Genomic DNA, 22,075 nt, shown 5'->3' with positions numbered 1-22,075 from the left:
TAAAGACTCTACTAATCCTGTTGGATCAGAGCCTCACCCTTATGACCTTATATAACCTTAATTAGCTCCGTAAAGGCCTCATCTCCAAATACAGTCACACTGTGGATTGGGGGTTCAACATTATGAATTTTTTTTTTTTTCTTAAAGGTCTTTTACTCAATCCACTGAAAAAAACTCTGATGTGGTGTGTGTAAAGGGGTAGGGGTGGGTGGATGGAGTGGGTAGAGAACGGACACAAAGAAATGTTAATATCAAAATACAAAAGACAGTGAAGGTTTGGATGGTTTGGAGCCGGGGATAGTGGCAGCAGCAAACGTTAGAAATTTGGGGGAGGTCTGAGAGTTTACAGTACAGAGCATGTCCTGTGCTGTCATATGCGGATAACAAAGTAGTCGAATACACAAATCTTTCCATGCTTGTTCTGAAAGATGTAAACATCAAACGCCAGGTGGTTTCATTTTATAAATGTGAAATCTAAATTTCCTGTTGTTTGAGACCAAATTCTAATTTTTTGTTTCTGTTTTTTTTTGGTGGTTTTGTTTTAGGATAAGATGATGGCTATAGATTTGGGGACAAAGACTGTTTATGTAGTTTCATTCTTTGAAGGCTTACAACACATTATTTTATTCACTGAAGATCCAAAGATATTTAAAGTAACGTATGAAAGTGAGAAAGCAGAGTTAGCAGAGCAAGAAATTGCAGTGGCATTACAAGATGTTGGAATTTCTCTTGTCAACAATTCCTTCAAATCTGTTCTTTATGCATTTTTTAACTGTCCTGGATGTAGTATAAGATATGAAAATGTTTAGAGATAATTTGAAGCTCTGTATGATATTCCCTTTGTCTTGAGAATAGTGTTTTGCCTTTGGGAGGCAGCTAGTCTAGAAGCAAATTACCTTCATCCAGGTGGGGATGACAGTGATTTGACTCTGATCTTCAGTTCTTGTGAGGGCTGTTTTAATCCAGTTCACCTTGGTGCCTGGAGAACAGTTCTTTGAGTACTCAATTAAAAACCTAAATGTTAACCATTTTCTTTGGCATGCAATACACCCCAATTTTGGTTCTCTCATTACCATGGAACTACTCAATATTCAGCAAACTTTCTTCGCCTCATTCTTTGCTTCTACTTTTAGAATTGGCAATTGGCTTTTGAAGAAAGCCACTTCAAATACAAATCTCTCAGATTTTCTTCTCTCTCATATCTTGGCCCCATTAATTTTTACTGCCTATTTAGTGTTTCTATCATTTCAAACATGTTTTCCTTTTTATATTTTGTCTAACTTTTGTTCTTAGCCAAAGGGTTGGTCCAAGACCACTTAGTCATCAGTTGTCAGTCTAATTAGAACCTCGCCACATTTTTTTATTTTTTATTTTTTGAAACAGGGTCTCACTCTGTTGCCCAGGCTAGACTGGAGTGCAGTGGTGTGATCACGACTCACTGCAGCCTCCACCTCCCAGGTTCAAGCAGTTCTCCCACCTCAGCCTCCTAGGTAGCTGAGCCTATAGTCAGGCACCAACATACTGACCTGATTTTTAAATTTTTAGTAGAGATGATGTCTCACCATGTTACCTAGGCTGTTTTCAAACTTCTCAATTCATGCAGTCCTACTTGCCTCAGGCTACCAAAATGCTGGGTTTGCCTAAGTCTACCAAAGTGCTGGGATTATAGGCATGAGCCACTACCCCTGACTACATTTAAAAAAAAATTAAACTTGTTAGTATATGGGAGTATAGCAGCATTTTATATATTGATTTTTGTATCCAGTAAACTCACTGAAGTCTTTTATTTATTTTTATTTTTTTCTCTCTGTTGGTTTATAGTCTTATAAGCTTTTATTAATTATTCCTTTTTTATTTCTCCACATGGGTAGTTGTAACAGTTACAAATAATGAGAGCTTTGCTTCCTTCTTTCCAGATCTTTCATTTTTCTTTTCTTTTTGCCTTATTAGACTAGCTAGGATCTTTATATACTATTGAATGAAAGTGATGATTGCAGATATCTTTACCTTATTACTGATCTTAAATGCCTTAAACGTGTGATGGTCACTGAAGTTTTTTGGGAGGAAAGGCAAGTTTGATAAGAAATTAAATAACTTCTCATCTAGTCTTTGTCAAAAGTGTTTATCATGACAGGATATTGAATTTTATAAAATGTTTATTCCCACATAGGTGCTATTTTATTTTTGTAACATTCCTTTTTTGCTTCCGATATCCATCTTGGATCACTTTCTTTTTGCCACTGGTTAATTCCTTCTGTAGAATTTCCTTGAGTGAGTTTCTTATGATTCTGAACTTTAGTGTTTTATCTGTAGGCATCCTTAATTTGTATACTTTTCTTCAATGGAAGATATTTTTGCTGAGTAAGGAAATCTGGGCCCAGAGTTATTTTCTGCCAGCATATTGGTGGTATTTTCTCATTGTCTTTCAGTGCTGCTGTTGAGAAGTCTGGTGTGGGTATTTTTGACATTGTATTTAGGAGGATTGCCTATAAGTGACCTAACTTTAATTTTTAAAAATTCATGACTATTAGATTTATTCAGGAAAATATACTCTCTTTTGATATAAAAATAATCTTATTCATTTGACCTATTGATTATTACTTTGCACATTTATATCATAGTGATACTTTAAAGTTTATAAAGATAAGTCAGACATTCACTGTAAAGTATTAGAAAGACTTTAGTGAAATAAGTTAGTTTTCTTGATTCTCAATGTGGTTTTAGTGATATATATGTGTGTGTGTGTATATATATATATATACACACACACACATACTTAGAAATATTTATATACATATATATAGTTAGAAAGCATTATAAGTAAGTAAGTATCCCTAGATAATTATTTTATGGTAACAACTCAGTTTTTAATTTCTGTGTATTATAACATGAATGTATACTATACATTAAAAATGTCTAAATCAGAATATTAACTAGAAATTCAAATGGCTGAATTTGAATTATGAGAATTTGCTATCTTTATGTTGTCATTGATCCTCAAAAACCTGATATTAGCACATTAATGTGGGATTCCTGCAGAAATAGCCTCATGATGAATATACATGCTTTGTAGAACATACACCTGAGATATAAGATATTTTTTATCCTGTTTGATTCAGCTATATAAGGAAATACGAATTTCAGACCGAAACAACTTTTAATATATATCACATTGGTGTAGTCTTAGACTAAAGCAGAAAAAATACTTTGTGTTATTGATTAGCCCACACAGGAAGACTATTTGATTTTATTAAAATGTTGAAAATAAAACAATGACCTGTTTTTATGATTAATAACTTTATTACAGATAACATCAAATGATTTCAATAATGTATATTTGCAATTATTATACAAATATTAATTCATTTAGTTGCCACTAACCTTATGAAGTAGGTGCCATTAATAGTTTCATTTTATAAATGTGAAATCTAAATTTCCTGTTGTTTGAGACCAAATTCTAATTTTTTGTTTCTGTTTTTTTTGGTGGTTTTGTTTTAGGATAAGATGATGGCTATAGATTTGGGGACAAAGACTATTTATTTAGTTTCATTCTTTGAAGGCTTACAACGCATTATTTTATTCACTGAAGATCCAAAGGTATTTAAAGTAACGTATGAAAGTGAGAAAGCAGAGTTAGCAGAGCAAGAAATTGCAGTGGCATTACAAGATGTTGGAATTTCTCTTGTCAACAATTATACAAAGCAAGAAGTAGCCTATATAGGCATAACAAGGTTAGACGCATTAAATTTTGGATACATTTAAAAGATCAGTTTCCAGTTGTTAAGAAATTGTTATTATAAAATCTAAAATGATTTACTTTCAGTTTTGTGCTTTGACTATTAATTGATACTGTGATAATGCTCATTTTAAATGTGCTTGAGAGCTTTTTTTGCCTTTTGAAGATATGGCAGAAATCAAATTTATAAATCCCTTGTTATGTTGTTAATTCTTCCACTTATCTAAAAAATTATATTTATTCAACTTACCAAAAGTATGTTTTGCATATCATACAAAATGCTTAATTCATTTTTCATTATCATCTACCACAGTTCAGAGGACAGATGCTGTAGTTGTTGGAGGATTAACATAAAGATAATCACTTTCTAATTTGACCTTGGCACTTTAAGATCTAATAAGATCTAATACGGTGATCACTGTTTGTATCATTCCTTGTATAAGGCATCATCAGCAAATCTTTTCTCTCTCCCTTATATCCTTATTATTCCTATTCCTAAACAGTTTAGTTGAAATTAATTTACATCTATTAGTGCTTAATGTGAGAGTAATTCTTCTATGTAACCAGGATAATGTAATTTTAATCCTTAACTTGAGTTAAATTTTTGTACATTAATCTATATGTGCCCCTGGCTTATTGAATTGAATCAATGCCATTTTAAAAGGAATACTAAAGTCTATTTTCATAGAAATGTTCATTCTCAAAAAATTTTTTTTTACTATTTAAAGATCAAATACACCATAGATTTTTAAGACTGTTAGACCTATTATGTGTTATCTTCTAAGCTAAGTGATGTTAATGCAAAGATGAATAATACATGATCTCTACCTTTCTGTTTATTAAATGAATGTAAGTTCTATAAGGAATAAACAAATAGAATGCTTAAATAAAATTAAACAACTTAAGTATTTAAACAGAATAAAGTATTTTCAGAATGTGGTTAGATGTCTAAATTCTGTCTGTAGGCCTTTCAGCATTTTAATTTCAGTACAACTAGATTGCTTCCATTCACATTCTGTATCCTAGATAACTATTTTATACTTTGTCTCTCCTCAGACTCTCATTTTCTCAGCTTACTACCTTGCCTACCACTGCACTGAAAAAATTGAAGCAATCAAAAGCAAACTTCCAGAGACCCACTTCACCCTCCAATATCACTGCTTCCTACCTACAGGCATTTGCATACTACTTGCTGTCCTGACATACTCCCGGTAGTTTGCAGTAGGTATATGTGCTCCTGTTTAAACAGATTTTTCTCTACTTTTGCACTGTATTTCGTTTCCTCCTATCTACTTGAGGACGTTGTTCCAGCAGTCCTCTTCTTCATCTCTCCGCAGTCAACAGCTTTTGGCTCTCTACTGCATTGTTTCTCTCAGTGTTAACTTCTCTCAACATGAACAATTCTCTTGAGCCAACTTTCCTTGCTACATTTTGCTCATTTCTTTGTTTGCATTTATAACCAAACTCCTCAAAAGTACCGACTGTTTCAAAAGAACTTAACGTATCTGGTATTCTCCAATTCTTTCTCATCCATTTTTTCTTTAGCCATTCCAAACAGGATTTTGCTTTCAACAGTCCATGAAACTGCTTTTGTCAGCATTACCAGTGACCTCCGGAATGCCATATCAAGTGTAGAATTATCAGCCTTTACTTCATAGCATTTAACACAGATCCCTCCTTGATGTAGTTCTTTCACTTGACTTCAGAATACCTCACCATCTTGGTTTTTCTTCCTATCCAGTCTCATTCATTGACTCCTTGTTTTCTCTCATCTGCTTACATTGGCCAAATGCCTTGAGGCTCTTAGACCTGTGCATTTCAGTTTTATGATTTCAAATACTGACCAGAATTTCTCTCTTACGTATGCTTTCTGTTGTACCTGTCATCTGACCTTTAGACTTGTTATATCCAACTGTGCATGCAAAATCTCTGTTCAGATATCTGAGAGACTTCTTAAATTTCATTTGTATACACCAAACTTTTTATTTCCTCCTTCTGCCAAACCTGCTTTCCAATCAGAGTTAATCACAAATAGCTCCTTCTAGTTGTGCAGCCAAAATCATTGAAATTGTCTTTGATTCCTCTTTTTATCTTATACCCAGACCTAATCCATCAAGAAGTTCTGTGCTAGTTCTACCTTCAAAGTGCACATAGATCTGACCACTTTTTTATTATCTCACTGTTCATAACCTCATCAGGGCTATCGCCATTTTTCTGCTGGCTTACTGTAATAAACTAACAAGTTTTCTTGTTTCTAGTCTGGACTCCACTCTTTTTTTCTTTCCATCCACTTCAACACAGAGTGTATTCTTAATGAAACATAAACCAGGTTATGTTCCTAGTTGTCTTATAACTGATCAGTGGTTTCTCATTTCATTCAGAATAAAACTCAGCGTCTTTACAGTGGCCTACAAGGCTTTACATTAATTGGCCCCTCACTGTAAATCTTAACTTTATTTTCTATTCTTAATGTGTTCCTGACATGCCAGCCTCCCTGCTCTTCTTCATACACTGCAAGTGTGCCTCCTGCTTTAGATTATTTGCTTTAGATGGCCTCTCTACCTGAAATGTTTTCCTCCTCTTGTCTGCTGTATAACTGAGCTCTTTTAAGGTTGCCAAAACCTCACTTTCTCAGTGAGGCCCCCATTGACCACTCTGCTTCAATATTGCAGACCCCACCATTTTACATATGCCAGTTTTCCAGATCCCCCTTGCCCTGTCTACATTTTCTTCTTTCAAAAGCATTTAACCTCCTACATATTAAATTTTACTAATTTATTTTGTTTACTATTTATTGTCACTCCCCAACTAAATGAAGCACCAGAATGCCAGAGATGTTCACTGATACAGCCCTAACACCTGTAATAGTATCTGAGCAGTAGCTTAATAGGTAGTCGTTGAATGAATTCATGTTTTTAAATTTGTAATCCGCTCACTTATAACTGAGGCTATTGTAAAATTTTACCGAAGGTATGGTAATTCATGTAATAAACCAGTTAAAAATAAATGTGTTAATAAATTAGTATTAAATACTGTGATTTTTGCTTTCTTATATAAGTTCTGATGTGGTTTGGGAGACAAAGCCCAAGAAGAAGGCAAGATGGAAGCCAATGAGTGTAAAGCACACTGAGAAGTTAGAGAGAGAATTTAAGGAATATACTGAATCTTCACCTTCAGAAGATAAGGTTGTTGAGTTGGACACTAACATTCCGGTAATATTTTTAAGTATTGACGTGAAGTTTTAATTTTTTGTCTGTTGTAGTTTGGTGAATCACTAGTGAAATTTAAGGAAAGTTTTGCTTCATTATAAAACAAAATAATCCTGTCATACATACTTTGTATAAAATATTTTAAAGAGGTGGTTATTTATATTCAGAAATCAGGACAGATGTGGTGGCTCAAGCTGATAATCCCAGCACTTTGGGTGGCTGAGGCAGGCAGATTCCTTGAGGTCAGGAGTTTGAGACCGGCCTGTCCAACATGGCAAACCCTGTCTCCACTAAAAATACAAAAATTAGCCAGGCGTGATGGCAGGCACCTGTAATCCCAGCTACTCAGGAGTCTGAGGGATGAGAATCCCTTGAACCCAGGAGGCAGAGGTTGCAGTGCTCCAGCCTGGGTGACCGAGCAAGACTCTGTCTCAAAAAAACAACAACGAAAAAAGAAAAAACTTACTTTTAAGATGCTAGATACTAATGGTTTGTTCTTTGGGTTAGCAGGAAACTTAAAAATGTTTTATTCTTTTCAGTGTACTTTAATTTTATTTTTCTCTTATTATTTTGTTTTTATTATGGTAAATTTTAGTAAGTTTATTTAAAAAGTGATACAGTGAAGTTTTGTAACAATTATATGAATATGAGAATTTTATGGATATGGGATATAAAGATCTAAATCTAAACCAATACAAACATTTAGCTTACTGTTTTAAAAAGTTTTTGATATGAATTTCTAATTCTAGTAATTTGTAGATAAATTGCTTTTTTTGTTTGGGGGGAATTTTAGGTTCGCTTAACACCTACTGGTCATAACATGAAAATTCTGCAGCCTCATGCAATAGCTCTAAGAAGAAATTATCTTCCAGCGTTAAAAATGGAATATAACACATCTGCACATCAATCATCATTTAGAGTTCAAATTTACAGAATACAGGTAAGTCTTTCTGCAAATATAGGCAAAATTGTATTCTAAAGGAACATAATAAGAAACCAGATCTATTCCCATGATCTGCTTTATCTAGTACTTCAATTTCAATGTTGTACTGGCCATTTTTTTTTTTTTTTTTTTGAGACAGAATCTCTCTCTATCACCCAGGCTAGAGTGCAGTGGCACAATCTCGACTCACTGCAAACTCTCCCAGGTTCAAGAGATTCTCCTGCCTCAGCCTCCTGAGTAGCTGGGATTATGGGTGAATGCCACCTGCCACCATGCTGGCTTAATTTTTATATTTCTAGTAGTTGTGGGGTTTCATCATGTTAGCCAGGCTGGTCTCAAACTTCTGAGCCCAGATGATCCACCCACCTTGGCCTCCCAAAGTGCTGGGATTACAGGTGTGAGCCATCGCGCTTGGCCAGCACAAGACTTTTTGATCCTTTTTATTTCTTAAATCCTGTTATTCTGGTCAGGTTGTATAATTGACATATTAATATACTGATGTTTTTTATTTTCTTAGATCCAAAATCAAATACATGGTGCTGTATTTCCCTTTGTGTTTTATCCTGTTAAACCTCCAAAGTCAGTCACCATGGATTCAGGTTTGTTTTTATTTTTAGATTTCCATAAAAGCAATTGTGTTAGCTATTTGATTTATTTTACTATAAAAATATGAAGTGAAACTATTCTCAATTTTAATTTTTTAGGATCATTGTAAAATTAAACTGCTTGAAAAAGGACCAGCAAGTACTGTACTCAACTAACTTTGATAAGACTTTGAGTGAATCTTGAATAAAAGATTAATTAGAAATCTATATGGAAATTTTTAGAAATATTAACTTAAAAAGTAAATTGCTAATCTGTAAAACTGTGATTTAAAAACCTTTAAAACCTTTGAATGAATAATAAGAATTTCAAATCTAGAGTGTTTTCTAACAGCAGAAACTGTCCATGTTCTCCAGATAAGAATAACTCACAAGTTCTTTCTACTGTTTTCTTTCCCTTTGCTTTTTTTCTTTCCTGCCTATCCATCTTCCCCCTGTTTTCTCTTCCCTCCCCACTATCCTACTTAACTTTCTTCTCCCCTTGCTTTCCCACCTCCACCCCACACCACTACCTCTAAACTGTCTTATCGCGAGTACTCTTTATAACGTACTCAGAAGCTTTATAACTGACTGAGAAGCTTTTTGGCCAGTATACATGCTTAAGCTCTTCTACCTAGAAGTCGGGAGCAAGTCCCCAGAATCTGTTTTCACAAAGTTTCCCTGATGATTCTAAATGCATACTTCTAAACCACTAATTATAGAATTAGTTATCTTCAGAGTGACTATAGATAATTTAAAAAACAATGCTAGAGTCTGAAATTAAGATTATAATAGATCTTGTCAATATCAGTAATTTTAGCTGACACTCATTATTTAGTAAATGATTTAATTTTCCATTGTAGTGTGTATTGCAAGAAAATGCCTACCTTTTGCTTAAAGCATCATGGAAGTAATTATATTTATAACCTTTACAGCACCAAAACCCTTTACAGATGTCAGTATTGTCATGAGATCTGCAGGACATTCCCAAATATCACGTATTAAGTAAGTGTCTTGATACATTTCTTGTATGTTTATTTAATATTTGATTTAAATATATGAATTATTTATACTCTTCAAATGTTAGACAAGTCAAAGATTTAAGCATAGGGAATTATAAAGGTCAAAAAAAATTGATTATAATCTTGTGACTCACACCTGTAATCCCAGCACTGTGGGAGGCCAAGTTGGGCGGATCACTTGAGGTGAGGAGTTCAAGACCAGCCTGGCCACCATGATGAAACCCCATCTCTACTAAAAATACAAAAATTAGCCAGGTATGGAGGCACGTGCTTGTAGTCCCAGCTGCTCGGGAGACCGAGGCACAAGAATTGCTTGAACCCAGGAGGCGAAGGTTGTAGTGAGCTGAGATCAAGCCACTGCACTCTAGCCTGGGTAACAAAGCAAGACTGTCTCAAAAAAGAAAAAAAGGGAAGGCTCTGTATGAAATACATCTAGATCTTTACAGTCATTGTTTCTGGATTTTGGATATTATTCTCTTGTATATGTATTTTTGTTTGGGGTTGTCTGTAATCATATATTGTTTTAGTAAAAGGAAAACAGTAACATTTTCATCTTCACTCACTACCCATTCTGAGAAATCGAACATGGACAGAAACATCTGTCTATGTGATAATCTTCTACCTAGTTTCCCCTACCTTATAGCCAAGCTAAACGATCTTTATTGTCTTGCTGTTTAATAGTGTCATTGTATATGTGTACCTAAACATTAATGCCTTTTAGCTTTAATTTTTTTCTAATTTTTGGAAAATTGTTTCAGGCCAGAAATAGATGTTGGGACTTGCTTTTGTTCATTCAGCATTTTTATTAAAATGTATTCATTTTGTTGTATGTAGCCATAATTTATTCATTATCACTAATAAATAATATTCTGTTTTATGACTCTGTATGACAGCTTACTTATCCATTTCCTCTTTATGGCCATTTTCATATTTTGACTTTTTGCTGTTATAAACAATTTTCCATGATGTTAAAAAATCTATTCAACTAAATAGTCCTAAGTTTCTAAGTTCTAATATTGATCTCATACTTTTTCTCATCTAATTTTTGTAATACAGTGGTTAATTGATGATTTTTAAAAAATGTTTTCTACTTTGTAATATAGGTATTTCAAAGTATTGATTCAAGAAATGGATCTCAGGTTAGATCTTGGGTTTGTCTATGCTTCAACAGACCTTATGACAGAAGCAGAGGTGACTGAAAATACAGAGGTAAGACTTAAAGTTACGAGAAGATAACTTAAAAAAAGGTATTATTATACATTTGTAAAGGTATTAAAATCACTTTGTTCCATTTAAAAAATACAATTAAATACATTTTTATTACTCTCTTGTGGTACATACCTTTTTAGAAATCTTATTTTCTGATGATAAAAAATGGAAGCAAAACAACTATTTTAGCCTTTTTAAGGTAAATTAGCAAATAGGAGGAAAGGTTTGGGATGAATAGTAGGGAGAAAAGAATAATTTGTTATGTTCACATCACTTTTTTCCTCTTTTATTTTCCTGGATTACTTTGACTTGGCTTTCACTTTGATTAATAATTTGGAAATTTAGGGTATGTCCAAGATACTTAATGAGAGAAAGGATAGGAAAGTTAAAAGGTAGTATCATCTTGGTGACTGGAAGACTATAAACCATAGTTATAAGGTGGGTCAGATATAGTCTCTTTTTTACTCACCCTCATAGAAAGAATTCTTTTTTTTTTTTTTTTTGAGATGGAGTTTCGCTCATTACCCAGGCTGGGGTGCAATGGCGCGATCTCGGCTCACCGCAACCTCCGCCTCCTGGGTTCAGGCAATTCTCCTGCCTCAGCCTCCTGAGTAGCTGGGATTACAGGCACGCGCCACCATGTCCAGCTAATTTTTTGTATTTTAGTAGAGACGAGGTTTCACCATGTTGACCAGGATGGTCTCGATCTCTTGACCTCGTGATCCACCCGCCTCGGCCTCCCAAAGTGCTGGGATTACAGGCTTGAGCCACCGCGCCCGGCCAGAAAGAATTCTTAAGGAAAAACTGCATGGATGGAGACAAGAGCAAATTAATAACAGATTATTGGGGTATAGATCACATACCATACATTTCACCCATTTAAAGGATACAGTTCAATGACTTTTAATCTTTTCACAAAGTTGTACAGTCATCGTCACGCTCTAATTCCAGAACATTTTCATTATCCCCAAAAGTAACTGCCTATGCAGCCACTGACACTTTGTGTCTTTAGGTTTTCCTATTCTGAATATTTCATACAAGTGCAATCGTACATTGTGTAGTCTTTTGTGAAGGGCTTATTTGAATACCTTCAAGGTTCATCTATGTTGTAGCACGTATCAGTACTTCATTCCTTCTTATGGTCAAGTGATATTCCATTATATGGATGGGCCACATTTTGTTTATACATTTATCTGGTAATGGACGTTTGTGTTGCTTGTTTACACATTTTGGCCATTATGGATAATGTAATGAATACTTGTGTACAAGTTTTCATGTGGACATAAAAGCTTTATTTAAAGTCTTAAATGAAACTTTAAAGCAATTCCACTCCTAGGTATATACCCAAAAGAAAATTTATTAGGAGTGGAATTGCTCAATCACATGGTAACCTTATATTAAATCATTTGGAACTGTCAGACAGTTGTGTAAAGTGCTTTCACTATTTTACCTTCTTACCAGAACATATGAGGGCTCTGATTTTTCCATATTATCACCAGCACTTGTTAACTGTCTTTGATTCTAGCAATTATAGTGAGTGGATGTGAAATAGTTTTTCATTGTGGTTTTGACTTGCAGTTACCTGATGACTAATGATGTTGAGCATCTTTGATAGGTTAATTATTCTTTAATATGTTAATTAGTTATTTTGCATATCTTCTGTGGAGAAATGCCCATTTAGATCCTTTGCTTATTATTTAATGGGTTATTTGTCTTTCTTATTGAATTATAAAAATTCTTTGTATATTCTCATACAGGTCTTTTATCAGATATATAATTTTCAAATATTTTCCCTCATTCTGTGTGTTGTTTTTCACTTTCTTGATGTTGTCTGTTGAAGACCAAAAGTTAAAGTTAATGAAATTCAAATTATTTTTCCTTTTGTTGCTCATGCTTTTGGTGTCATTTCTAAGATTCCTTAGCCAAATCCAAGGTCATGAATATTTAGTATTACGTTGTAAGAGTTTTAAAGATCTAGCTCTTAGGATTAGGTCTTTGATCAATTTTGAGTTCATTTTTGCATATGATGTATAAGGATCCAAATTATTCTTTGGCATGTCACTATCCAGTTGTCCTATTACCATTTCTTCAAAAGACTATTTATTCTTTGAATTGTCTTGACACCCTAGTTGAAAATCGGTTAACAATACACACATGATTTTATTCCATGTCCTTGTGCATTGCACACTTTCTTAGTTATCATTTTGTATTAAGTTTTGAAATTGGGAAGTATGTTTCTTCCTACTTTGTTCTTCTTTTTCAAGATTGGTTTGGCTGTTGTGTTTAAATTTTCGTATGAATTTTAGAATCAACTTACCAGGATCTTCAAAGAAGTCAGCTGGTCATCTGATAGGGACTGCATTGAATCGGTAGGAGTATTGCCATCCTAACAGTATTAGATGTTTCAGTCCTTGAACGTAACATGTTCATCCATTTATGTATTTTTTTATTTTTTTAACAATGTTTTGTTGGTTTTCAGTGTGTAAATTTTACACTTCTTTTGTTAAATTTATTCCTATGTATTTTATTATTCTTATAGTATTGTGAATAAATTTTTTTTAGTTCCATTTTTGGATTGTTCATTGCTACTGTATAAAAATACAGTTGATTTTTTAATATTGATTTTGTATTTTGCAACCATACTGAATTGTTAGCTCTAATTATTGTTCTCTGTATTCTTTCAGGATTTCTATATATAAAATCATGTCATCTGAGAGGAGAGGTAGTTTTACTTAATTCTTTCTGATCTGGATGCCTTTGTTTCTTCTTCTTCTTCCCTAGTTGTCTTGGCTAGCAACTTGTGACATGGTGAATGGAAGTGCCAAGAGCAGGCATTCTTGCTTTGCCTCTGATCTTAGAGGATAAACTTTCAGTCTTTCAGTATGATGTTGACCTTGGATTTTTTCTAGACATCCTTTTTCAGGTTAAGGAAGTTCTTTTCTTAGTTGGTTGTTTTTATCATGATTAATGTTGTATTTTGTTGTTTTTTTTCCTGCATCTTTGGAGATGATTGTACACTTTTTGGGTTTTGTTGTATTATATTTTACTACATTAATTGACTTTGTCATTTTTTTTTTTGGTTTTGTTTTTTTGAGACAGTCTCACTTTGTCACCCAGGCTGGAGTGCAAGGTTGCAATCTCAGCTCACTATAACCTCTACCTCCTGGGTTCATGCAATTCTCGTGCCTCAGCTTCCCAAGTAGCTAGGATTACAGGCATGTGTCATCATGCCCAGCTAATTTTTGTAGTTTTACAAAAGTTTGTAAGTTTGCCCAGGCTGGTCTCAATCTCCTGGGCTGAAGCAATCCACCTGCCTGTCCTCCCAAAGTGCTGGGATTACAGTCAAGAGCCACTGCACCCAGTCACATTAATTGACTTTGGATATTTAAAAAAATAACTAGGATAAATCCCACTTGATCATGTGTATATATTTCTTAAATATATATTTTGCTAGATTTGATTTGCTTCATTTTGTTGGAGATTTTTATTTTCATATTCATAAGAGATACTGGTTTATAGTTTTTGTGTGTTTTTGTCTGGTTTTGGTATCAGGATAATAATGATGACTTCATAAAATGAGTTGAGAAGTGTTACCTACTTTTGTTTTGCAGAAGACTTTGTGAAGAGTTAGTATTCTTTAAATGTTTGGTAGTGAATTCAGCAGTGTACCTATCTGGGCCCAGATTTCCTTTTAATCTCTTAAGAACTACATCTGTTTAGATGATCTATTTTTTCTTGAGTCACTTCTACTAGTTTCTGTGTTTCTAGGAATTTGTCTATTTCATCTATCATCTAATTTATTGGCATAAAATTATTGATAGTATTTCTTCATAATCCATTAAATATTTGTAGGGCCAGTAGTAAAGTCCCATTTATGTTCTTTCCAAATAAGTAGCTTTTGATTTCACTGGGTTTTTTCTTTTCCTTTAGTTTTACTATTCCCTGTCACATTAATTTTTGCTTAAATTCATTAATTATTTTGTTGCTTCAGCTTGTTTTAATTTTAGTTTGCTCTTTTTCATGGACTAAGCTGGAAGATTAGATTATTGCTTTGAGATTTTTCTTCTTTTTTAATATAGGTATTTATGGCTATGAATTTTCCTCTAAAATACTGTTCTAGTTGGATCCTAAAAGTTTTGGCATGTTGAGTCTTTATTTTCATTCATCTCAAAATATCCCTCATTTTCCCTTCTGATTTTTCTTTTATCTAGTAGTTATTTAAAAGTGTGTTGTTTAATTTCTACATATTTGTTAAGTTTCACATTTTTTTCATTTTTTTTAGTGGGGTGGGGTGGGGGGACGCATGATGGGGTTTTGGTCTTGCTCTGTTACCCAGGCTCGAGTGCAGTGGCATGAACATGGCTCACTGCAGCCTTGACCTCCTAGGCTCAAGCGATCCTTCTACCTTAGCCTCCCAAGTAGCTGAGACTACAGGTACATGCCACCATACCCAGCTTATTTTTTTTATTTTTGTAGAGATGGGGTCTTGCCACATTGCTCAGGCTGGTACCAAACTCCTGGACTCAAGCAATCCTCCTACCTTGGCCTCCCAAAGTGCTGGGATTATAGACGTGAGCCACCCTCTATGCCCAGCCCCCCCATTTTTTTCCATTGTTGATTTCTACCTTCATTCCATTGTGGATAGAAAACATAGTTTGTATTATTTCTATCCTTTTAAATTTATTGAGGTTTGTTTTATAACCTAGAATATGATCTCTCCTAGAGAATGTCCATGTATGCTTGAAAAGAATGTATATTGTGCTGTTGTTAAGTGTCTTATAGACATCTGTAGGTCTGGATGGTTTAGAATGTTGTTGTTCTGTTTCTTTAATGATCTTCTGCCTAGTTGTTCTACTTATTATTGAAAGTGGAATATTGAAGTCTTCAACTATTATGGTTGAATTAATCTATTTCTCCCTCCATTTTTGTCAGCTTTTTCTGTATGTATTTAGTTTCCTTGTTATTAGGGGCATATATGTTTATAATGGTTACATCTTCTAGGTAAATTGACCTTTTACCACTATAAAATTTCCTTGTTTGTCTTTAGTAACATATTTTGTTTTAAAGTCTATTTTGTATGATATTAAGTGGTCACATCAGCTTTCTTATGGTTACTATTTGTGTGATATATAATTTTCCATCCTTTTGAGAGTAATCTATTTGTATCAATGACTCTAAAATGTGTTTCCCATAAATATACAGTTGAATATTGTTTTTTAATTCATTTTGACAATTTCTGTTTCTTGATTAAATTCATCAGCTCACAATTTGTTATTTATATAGTTGGATTTATGTCTGCCGTTTTATTTTTTGCTTCTGTGCATTTTATATCATGTTTGTTCTCTATTCCTTTTTTACTACTTTTTTACATTAAGTGGACATTTACTTATGAAGCATTTAAATTTATTTAGTGATTTGTTCACTATATTTGATGGCTTTTTTCTTTTAATGCTTGTTCCTGGGTATAACATATATATCTTATCAGAATCAGTTTTTTATTTATACAAGCTTAATTTCAGTGAAATGTAGAAATGTTACTACTATATAGTTCTATTCAGTGTGCTACCTTTTAGTGGTATTATTCTTATTACATCTCTTATGTTATAAACCCAACAATACATTGTTGTGGTTACTACATTAGCATCTGTATTCATTTCCCATGCAGCTTTGCTTCTACATATGTTCCTACTGTTTTTATTGGCAAGTATATTTCATTTCTATATGTTATAGGCCCAAAAGTGTATATTCATGTAACATATAGTCTATCCTGGAGGCTGTCAGTGTGCACTTGAGAAGAATGTATATTCTGCTGTCATTGGGTTAAGTGTCTTACAGATGTCTGTTAGGTCTAGTTGGTTTATCTTGTTGTTCAAATCTTAAATAAGGCATGTTGCTTAGACAATTTCTTTTCAAATAAGTTAAGAGAAGAAAAAAAAACACATACTGTTTTTTATAGTACATAGTTACCTTTATGAGTGCTTTTTGGTTTTTCATTTGGATTTGAATTAATATCTGGGGTGCCTTACTGCCTGAGGAACTTCCATTAGTTTAATTCTTGAAGGCAAGTCTGCTAGCAACAAATTATCTTAGTTTTTGTTTATCTAGGAATGTCTCTACATTACCTTTATTTTGAAAAATAGCTATGCTGGATATAGGATTCTTAATTGACAGTTTGTTTTTTAATTTGAGCACTTTGAATATGTTATCTTACTCCTTTCTCACCTTCTTTTTTCTGCTGAGAAGTTAACTATTAATATTATTGGGATTGTATTTAATAAGTGGCTGTTCTCTTCCTGCTTGTAAGACTTCCTCTTTATTGACTTACAGCATTTTTACTATGATGTTTGTGAATCTCTTTGCATGTATTATACTTGGAGTTAGTTCATTGAGCTTCCTGGATGTGTAGGTTAGTGTTTTTTAATGGATTTGGGCACTTACAGCCCATATTTGAAATATTCTTCAAATATTATTTTCCATTCATTTCTCTCCTCTCCTTCTAGTACCCTTTTATATACATTAATATGCTTAGGGATAGCTCACATTTCTCTGAGACTGTTCATTTTTTGTTATTTTTTTTCCTTTTTTTTTTGGATTGCCTAGTTGCTATAAACTTACCTTCATGTTCACTAAAAATGAAGTATTTTATGAAGCATTTAAATGTTTTCTGCCAGTTCAAATCCATTGTTAGTCCTTCTAGTGTTTTTTTCATTTTTGCTATTTATTTTTCAACTCCAGATCTTTTATTTGGTCCCTTTTTTTTTTTTTTTTTACAGTTTTTCTCTCTGTATATTGATATTCTCCATTTGATAGGACATTGTCATCATACTTTGCTTTACTTCTGTAAACTTTTTTTTTTTTTTTTTTTTTTAGCTCTTTGAAAATATTCGTAATTGTTATTCTGAAGTATTTTTGCTGCAAAGTCTGACCTGATCACTGTCAGGCAGTTTCTTTTGTTTTCTTGTTTGATGGGTCCTAATTTCTGTGGGTTTTTTTTTTAATTTTGATATCTTTAATTTTTTTTTTGGAAATTGGACATTTTAGATAATGTTTTGTAACAGCTGTAGGTCCTGGTTTGCCCTCTGCCCTTATGGGAACATGTTATTGTTATTAGCTTGCTTGTTTGTTTAGTAACTGGCTATTATTTTACAAAAGTCTAACCCATTCCACCACCACCACCCAACCCCACATACCCTTTGCTACAGTGTTAAGCCTTTTATGTTGTTTTTCAGGGAAGTACAGCTTTGTGATGCCTAACAGACACCCTGGACTAATGGTGATTTGGGCAGGGCTCTCCAGTTCTTTCTGTCACCACATCCAACTGTTAAGCTCCAGTAATTGCTGCTTGATTTTTCTATTGTTTTCAACAATGTCCTATGACATTAAATTGCTTGAATTAAATCAGATTCCGTATATGGGCTTTTTAAAGAAATTTGGAGATAAGTGTTTAATATTTGTTCTGACCCCAGGAAAACTCCTTCTGTTTGTCACTTTCTCCGATTTTCTCCTGCAAACTAGTAGGTCTACAGGTTAGCCAGTATCTTCTATAAATCAGTGACTTTCCTTTTAGTTGTCATTCACCACATCTGCTGTTTCTGAGAGCACCCTTAGGCTCGAACTGCGCTCTATGTTAGAAATGAAATTAGTTCCTTTGGAAAGAGATTAATATTGATCTGTTTTAAAACCTACTTTCCCTATCAGCAAAAATCTCTAAACCAGGGCTCTGAGGCTAGGGATAGGGACAGTGACACCCTTCTATTTGAGTAACACCCCAGTTTAGGAGCTGAGCACTATTTGTGGTGGAATAAGAGGAGCAGTGGCCCGAGATCATCACAACTTGCCTCTGCTGGCATGGAACCACCACGTTACAAGCCTGGGCAAGCCTAGTGATCAGAACTCTAGTATTCTCAGTGGTGCTGTACCCAAGGCAGAGCTTTTTTACCATGCACAGAGGCTGGACAGAAAAAGGAAGCCCTACCAGGTGCGGTGGCTCACACCTGTAGTCCCAGCACTTTGGGAGGCCAAGGTGAGCAGATCACTTGAGGTCCGGAATTTGAGACCACCCTGGCCAACATAGTGAGACCCCATCTCCACTAAAAATACAAAAATTAGCTGGGTGTGGTGGCAAGCGCTTGTAATCCCAGCTACTAAGGAGCCTGAGGCAGGAGAATCACTTGAACCCAGGAGGCAGAGGTTGCAGTGAGCCAAGATCGTGTTACTGCACTCCAGCCTGAGCAAGATGCCATTTCCAAAAAAAAAACAAAAAACATAAAGGAGACCCCCACTTCACAGTTGCACTTTACCTTAGCAGCAGGCAGCAGGTAGCTGGGAACAGGATGAGAAATACTGACATCCTGAAGTATTCTTGGCTCAGTCCTCAATTGGAGGACTGTTCTTCCCAGGAAGACAGTCCTCCAATTAAGGACTAGGCCAAGGAGGAGCTCTGTGTTCTTAGGTATACTAGTTTAGAGTAGAATTCTGGTTCATTAGTCTGGGAGAGGGGACAGAGGGAATGCCCTTTGTTAAAGTACCACAGATTAACTTTTCCTACCAAATTTTTTAGGTTTTCTTAAATAGATGTTTTTTCATTTGCTTATGACCTTACAACCATTCCTAGAAGCCTTAAATTTGTTGTTACTGTCTTTTAAATAAATTTTATCAGTTTGGCTGTGGTGCTGGTTTGAAGAGCTTCTCAGACTGTCATCTTAGAAATTGATTTCCACATATGCTTTTTATAAGGCTATCATTTTTTATGTTTTTATGAATATGTTAAAATGTGAATCTTGGGGCCCATTTTTCAACCCATAGAAGTTACTTCAGTCTGAGCATTTCGAGAAGTATTGATGAATATCAAGAATGAAACCACTAATCAATTAATACAAAATTATTTTTAACACCTTTTTTATTTTATCATATCACTGGTCTGTGTAGGTTGCATTAAAGCAGTTACAAGTAGACTACAAAATGCCAAAAGTAGACTGTGCGATTATGTTTAAAGAAACAAATATACCCAAGAGAGTGTTGATGGTATGGATTAGTGTCATTTAGGGATAAGATTTATAGTCATATGGAGAAAAGCTTAGTGTCTTTTAATGGTTTGGATAGAAATATAGATAATGCTTGTCAGTTTGTCAGTGGCAGACAGAACTGTCCTAATGATAGAGATGTTAGTTTCCCTTCTAAGGCAATCATGAGCAAAGTGAGTCTAGATCTTACAGAAGAGTTTTGGCAGTGTGTCTGCTATTTGTTTAAATATCTCATGCAGACAGGTTCCTTTAGTTTTTAATATTTTGTGTTCCTTTTATAGGTTGAGCTTTTTCATAAAGATATAGAAGCTTTCCAAGAAGAATATAAAACAGTCTCATTAGTAGATCAATCACAAGTCAGCCTCTATGAATATTTTCATATATCTCCTATCAAGGTAGGAGAAAAATAATTCATTTTTATTTTCTGTGAAAATCCAGGTAATAGCAAATTGATGTAGCATTTATATTGTGTTCTTCAATAGCATATAAAATCTGTAACTCTACAATTAAACTAAGTAACAAAGGAATTACTTACATTTGACTTAGGATTAAACTAATAAGTAACAAAGGAATTGCTAATTAGTTTAATTGTAACTTAATAACTTATTAGTTTAATTGTTTTACATTTTTATTTATTTTTAAATAAGTTTTCATCATGTGGAGCCACCTACAGCATGTATTTATGTTTATAATTTGACCTAATCTTATTTTACCTTGATTTTCTGTTAAGCTGTTTGGTAACAATTTTCAAAATTCTATATTTGATGATTTGTGTATTAGTTTAAAAATAATTTATAAAGTAGCCTTAAGAACTGAAGATGGGATGGTATCAAATCTAAGTTTTTAATGCAAAATTTCTATAAGCTAATTATATAATAATTGAAGAAAATTATTAAACAACCATGTATATAGAATATATATACAACAAAGTGTTTTTTAACTGACTGTTAACTTCTAAAATAATTGAAATGTACACTTTTGGAGATACACATGCTTTTCAACTTATGACAGAGTTATGTCTCAACAAAGCCATCATAAGTTGAAAATCTTTTAAGTCAGAAATGCATTCAATACACCTAACCTACTGAACATTATACCTTAGCCTAGCTTATCTTAAACATGCTCAAAACAACTGGGCAAAATCATCTAACACAAAGCCTATTTTCTAATAAAGTTATTATAAAGAATTTTGAATCAAAATCCAAAGTACATTTTCCACTGAATGTGTACTGTTTTTACAGCATCATAAAGTTGAAAAATCGTTAAGTTAAACATAAGTCATATACATATGGTCCCCATCATAAGTTGGGGACCATATATATTTGAGTCATTTTCAATAGCTTCAACTTCTAGATTTGTAATGTTATTAATAAATATATAAAAACTAGTATTTTCTTAGGTTTACCAAAAGAATGGGATGGGATCAAATATTATGCAATCTTAAATTGTTGAATTGAAGATTTAAATAAAGCTGTGTTAGATTTTAAATTTTTTCATATTTCTATTTAGTAATTTTAACAATCTAGATAACTTTGAAATTTTATTTATTATGGTGCAGTAAATTTAAAATTAAACTGAATTTTTAAGAGTTAAAATTATCAATATGAAGAAAATTTTTTTTAAACATTTATCTGTTTATCTTTTTAGTTACATTTAAGTGTTTCACTGAGTTCGGGCAGAGAAGAAGCTAAAGATTCAAAACAAAATGGAGGACTGATTCCAGTTCATTCTTTAAATCTTTTGCTGAAGAGTATTGGTGCCACACTGACAGATGTACAAGATGTGGTTTTTAAGTATGTTTAATATTCAAATCTGTAAATTGATAGTCTATTTTATGTGTACTGAAAAATTTTGTAAATGACAAAGTGTGTAAAGCACATTGCAGATCATAGGCAAAATGAAGTTTTTGCATTTAAGTGAAGTACAGTCTGAATAACAGCAAACATACTATTTGCTAACTCCTAATTACTAAATTACAGAATTATTATTAAATAATTTTCTTAAGAAAAAGAGACATAGGCCGTGCAAGTTGTACATTTTAAAAGATCTTTCTGGCTAGGGAAGGATTCTTAAGATGTGTATGCTCAAAGATGTGGTTCCTGAAATGTGTGGATTTAAAGCTAATAGGAATGACTCTTCAAAGCATATGCAACTAGAACAGAATGAATGCAAAAATAGGGAAAATGAAAGGATCAGTTTTAAATGTTGAAGTCAGGAATTTATATTTTAATGTGAGTCATAATGAAGCTCATAGAGTATCTGACCAAAGAGATTCAGAGTGTCTGAGTTGAGACTTTAGAATAGAATAACCCTTTCAAGTAGCATCTAGAACTGATTATTAAGAACAGTAGT

The 22,075-nt window shown here is 33.5% G+C and overlaps 1 protein-coding gene across 6 annotated transcripts in view; it reads left to right on the top strand.

Annotated features, from left to right (window-relative positions):
• Positions 1-22,075, top strand: part of VPS13A (vacuolar protein sorting 13 homolog A) — a 226,450-nt gene that overhangs the window by 154,622 nt on the left and 49,753 nt on the right. For all 6 annotated transcript variants that reach the window (XM_064361629.1, XM_064361630.1, XM_064361634.1 and 3 more), the window contains 8 exons: positions 3,499-3,731; positions 6,795-6,948; positions 7,739-7,885; positions 8,406-8,487; positions 9,405-9,474; positions 10,595-10,700; positions 20,005-20,118; positions 21,371-21,516. In XM_064361629.1, coding sequence (XP_064217699.1) covers positions 3,499-3,731; positions 6,795-6,948; positions 7,739-7,885; positions 8,406-8,487; positions 9,405-9,474; positions 10,595-10,700; positions 20,005-20,118; positions 21,371-21,516 — 1,052 coding nt within the window. The remainder of the gene's footprint in view (positions 1-3,498; positions 3,732-6,794; positions 6,949-7,738; positions 7,886-8,405; positions 8,488-9,404; positions 9,475-10,594; positions 10,701-20,004; positions 20,119-21,370; positions 21,517-22,075) is intronic.

This window comes from Aotus nancymaae, unplaced genomic scaffold, assembly GCF_030222135.1.
Source record: "Aotus nancymaae isolate 86718 unplaced genomic scaffold, 86718_ANA_hifiasm-v0.15.2.pri h1tg000041l, whole genome shotgun sequence".
NCBI lineage: Eukaryota > Metazoa > Chordata > Mammalia > Primates > Aotidae > Aotus > Aotus nancymaae.
Note: the sequence above shows the minus strand (reverse complement) of the source record. Positions and strands in the feature narration are given on the sequence as shown.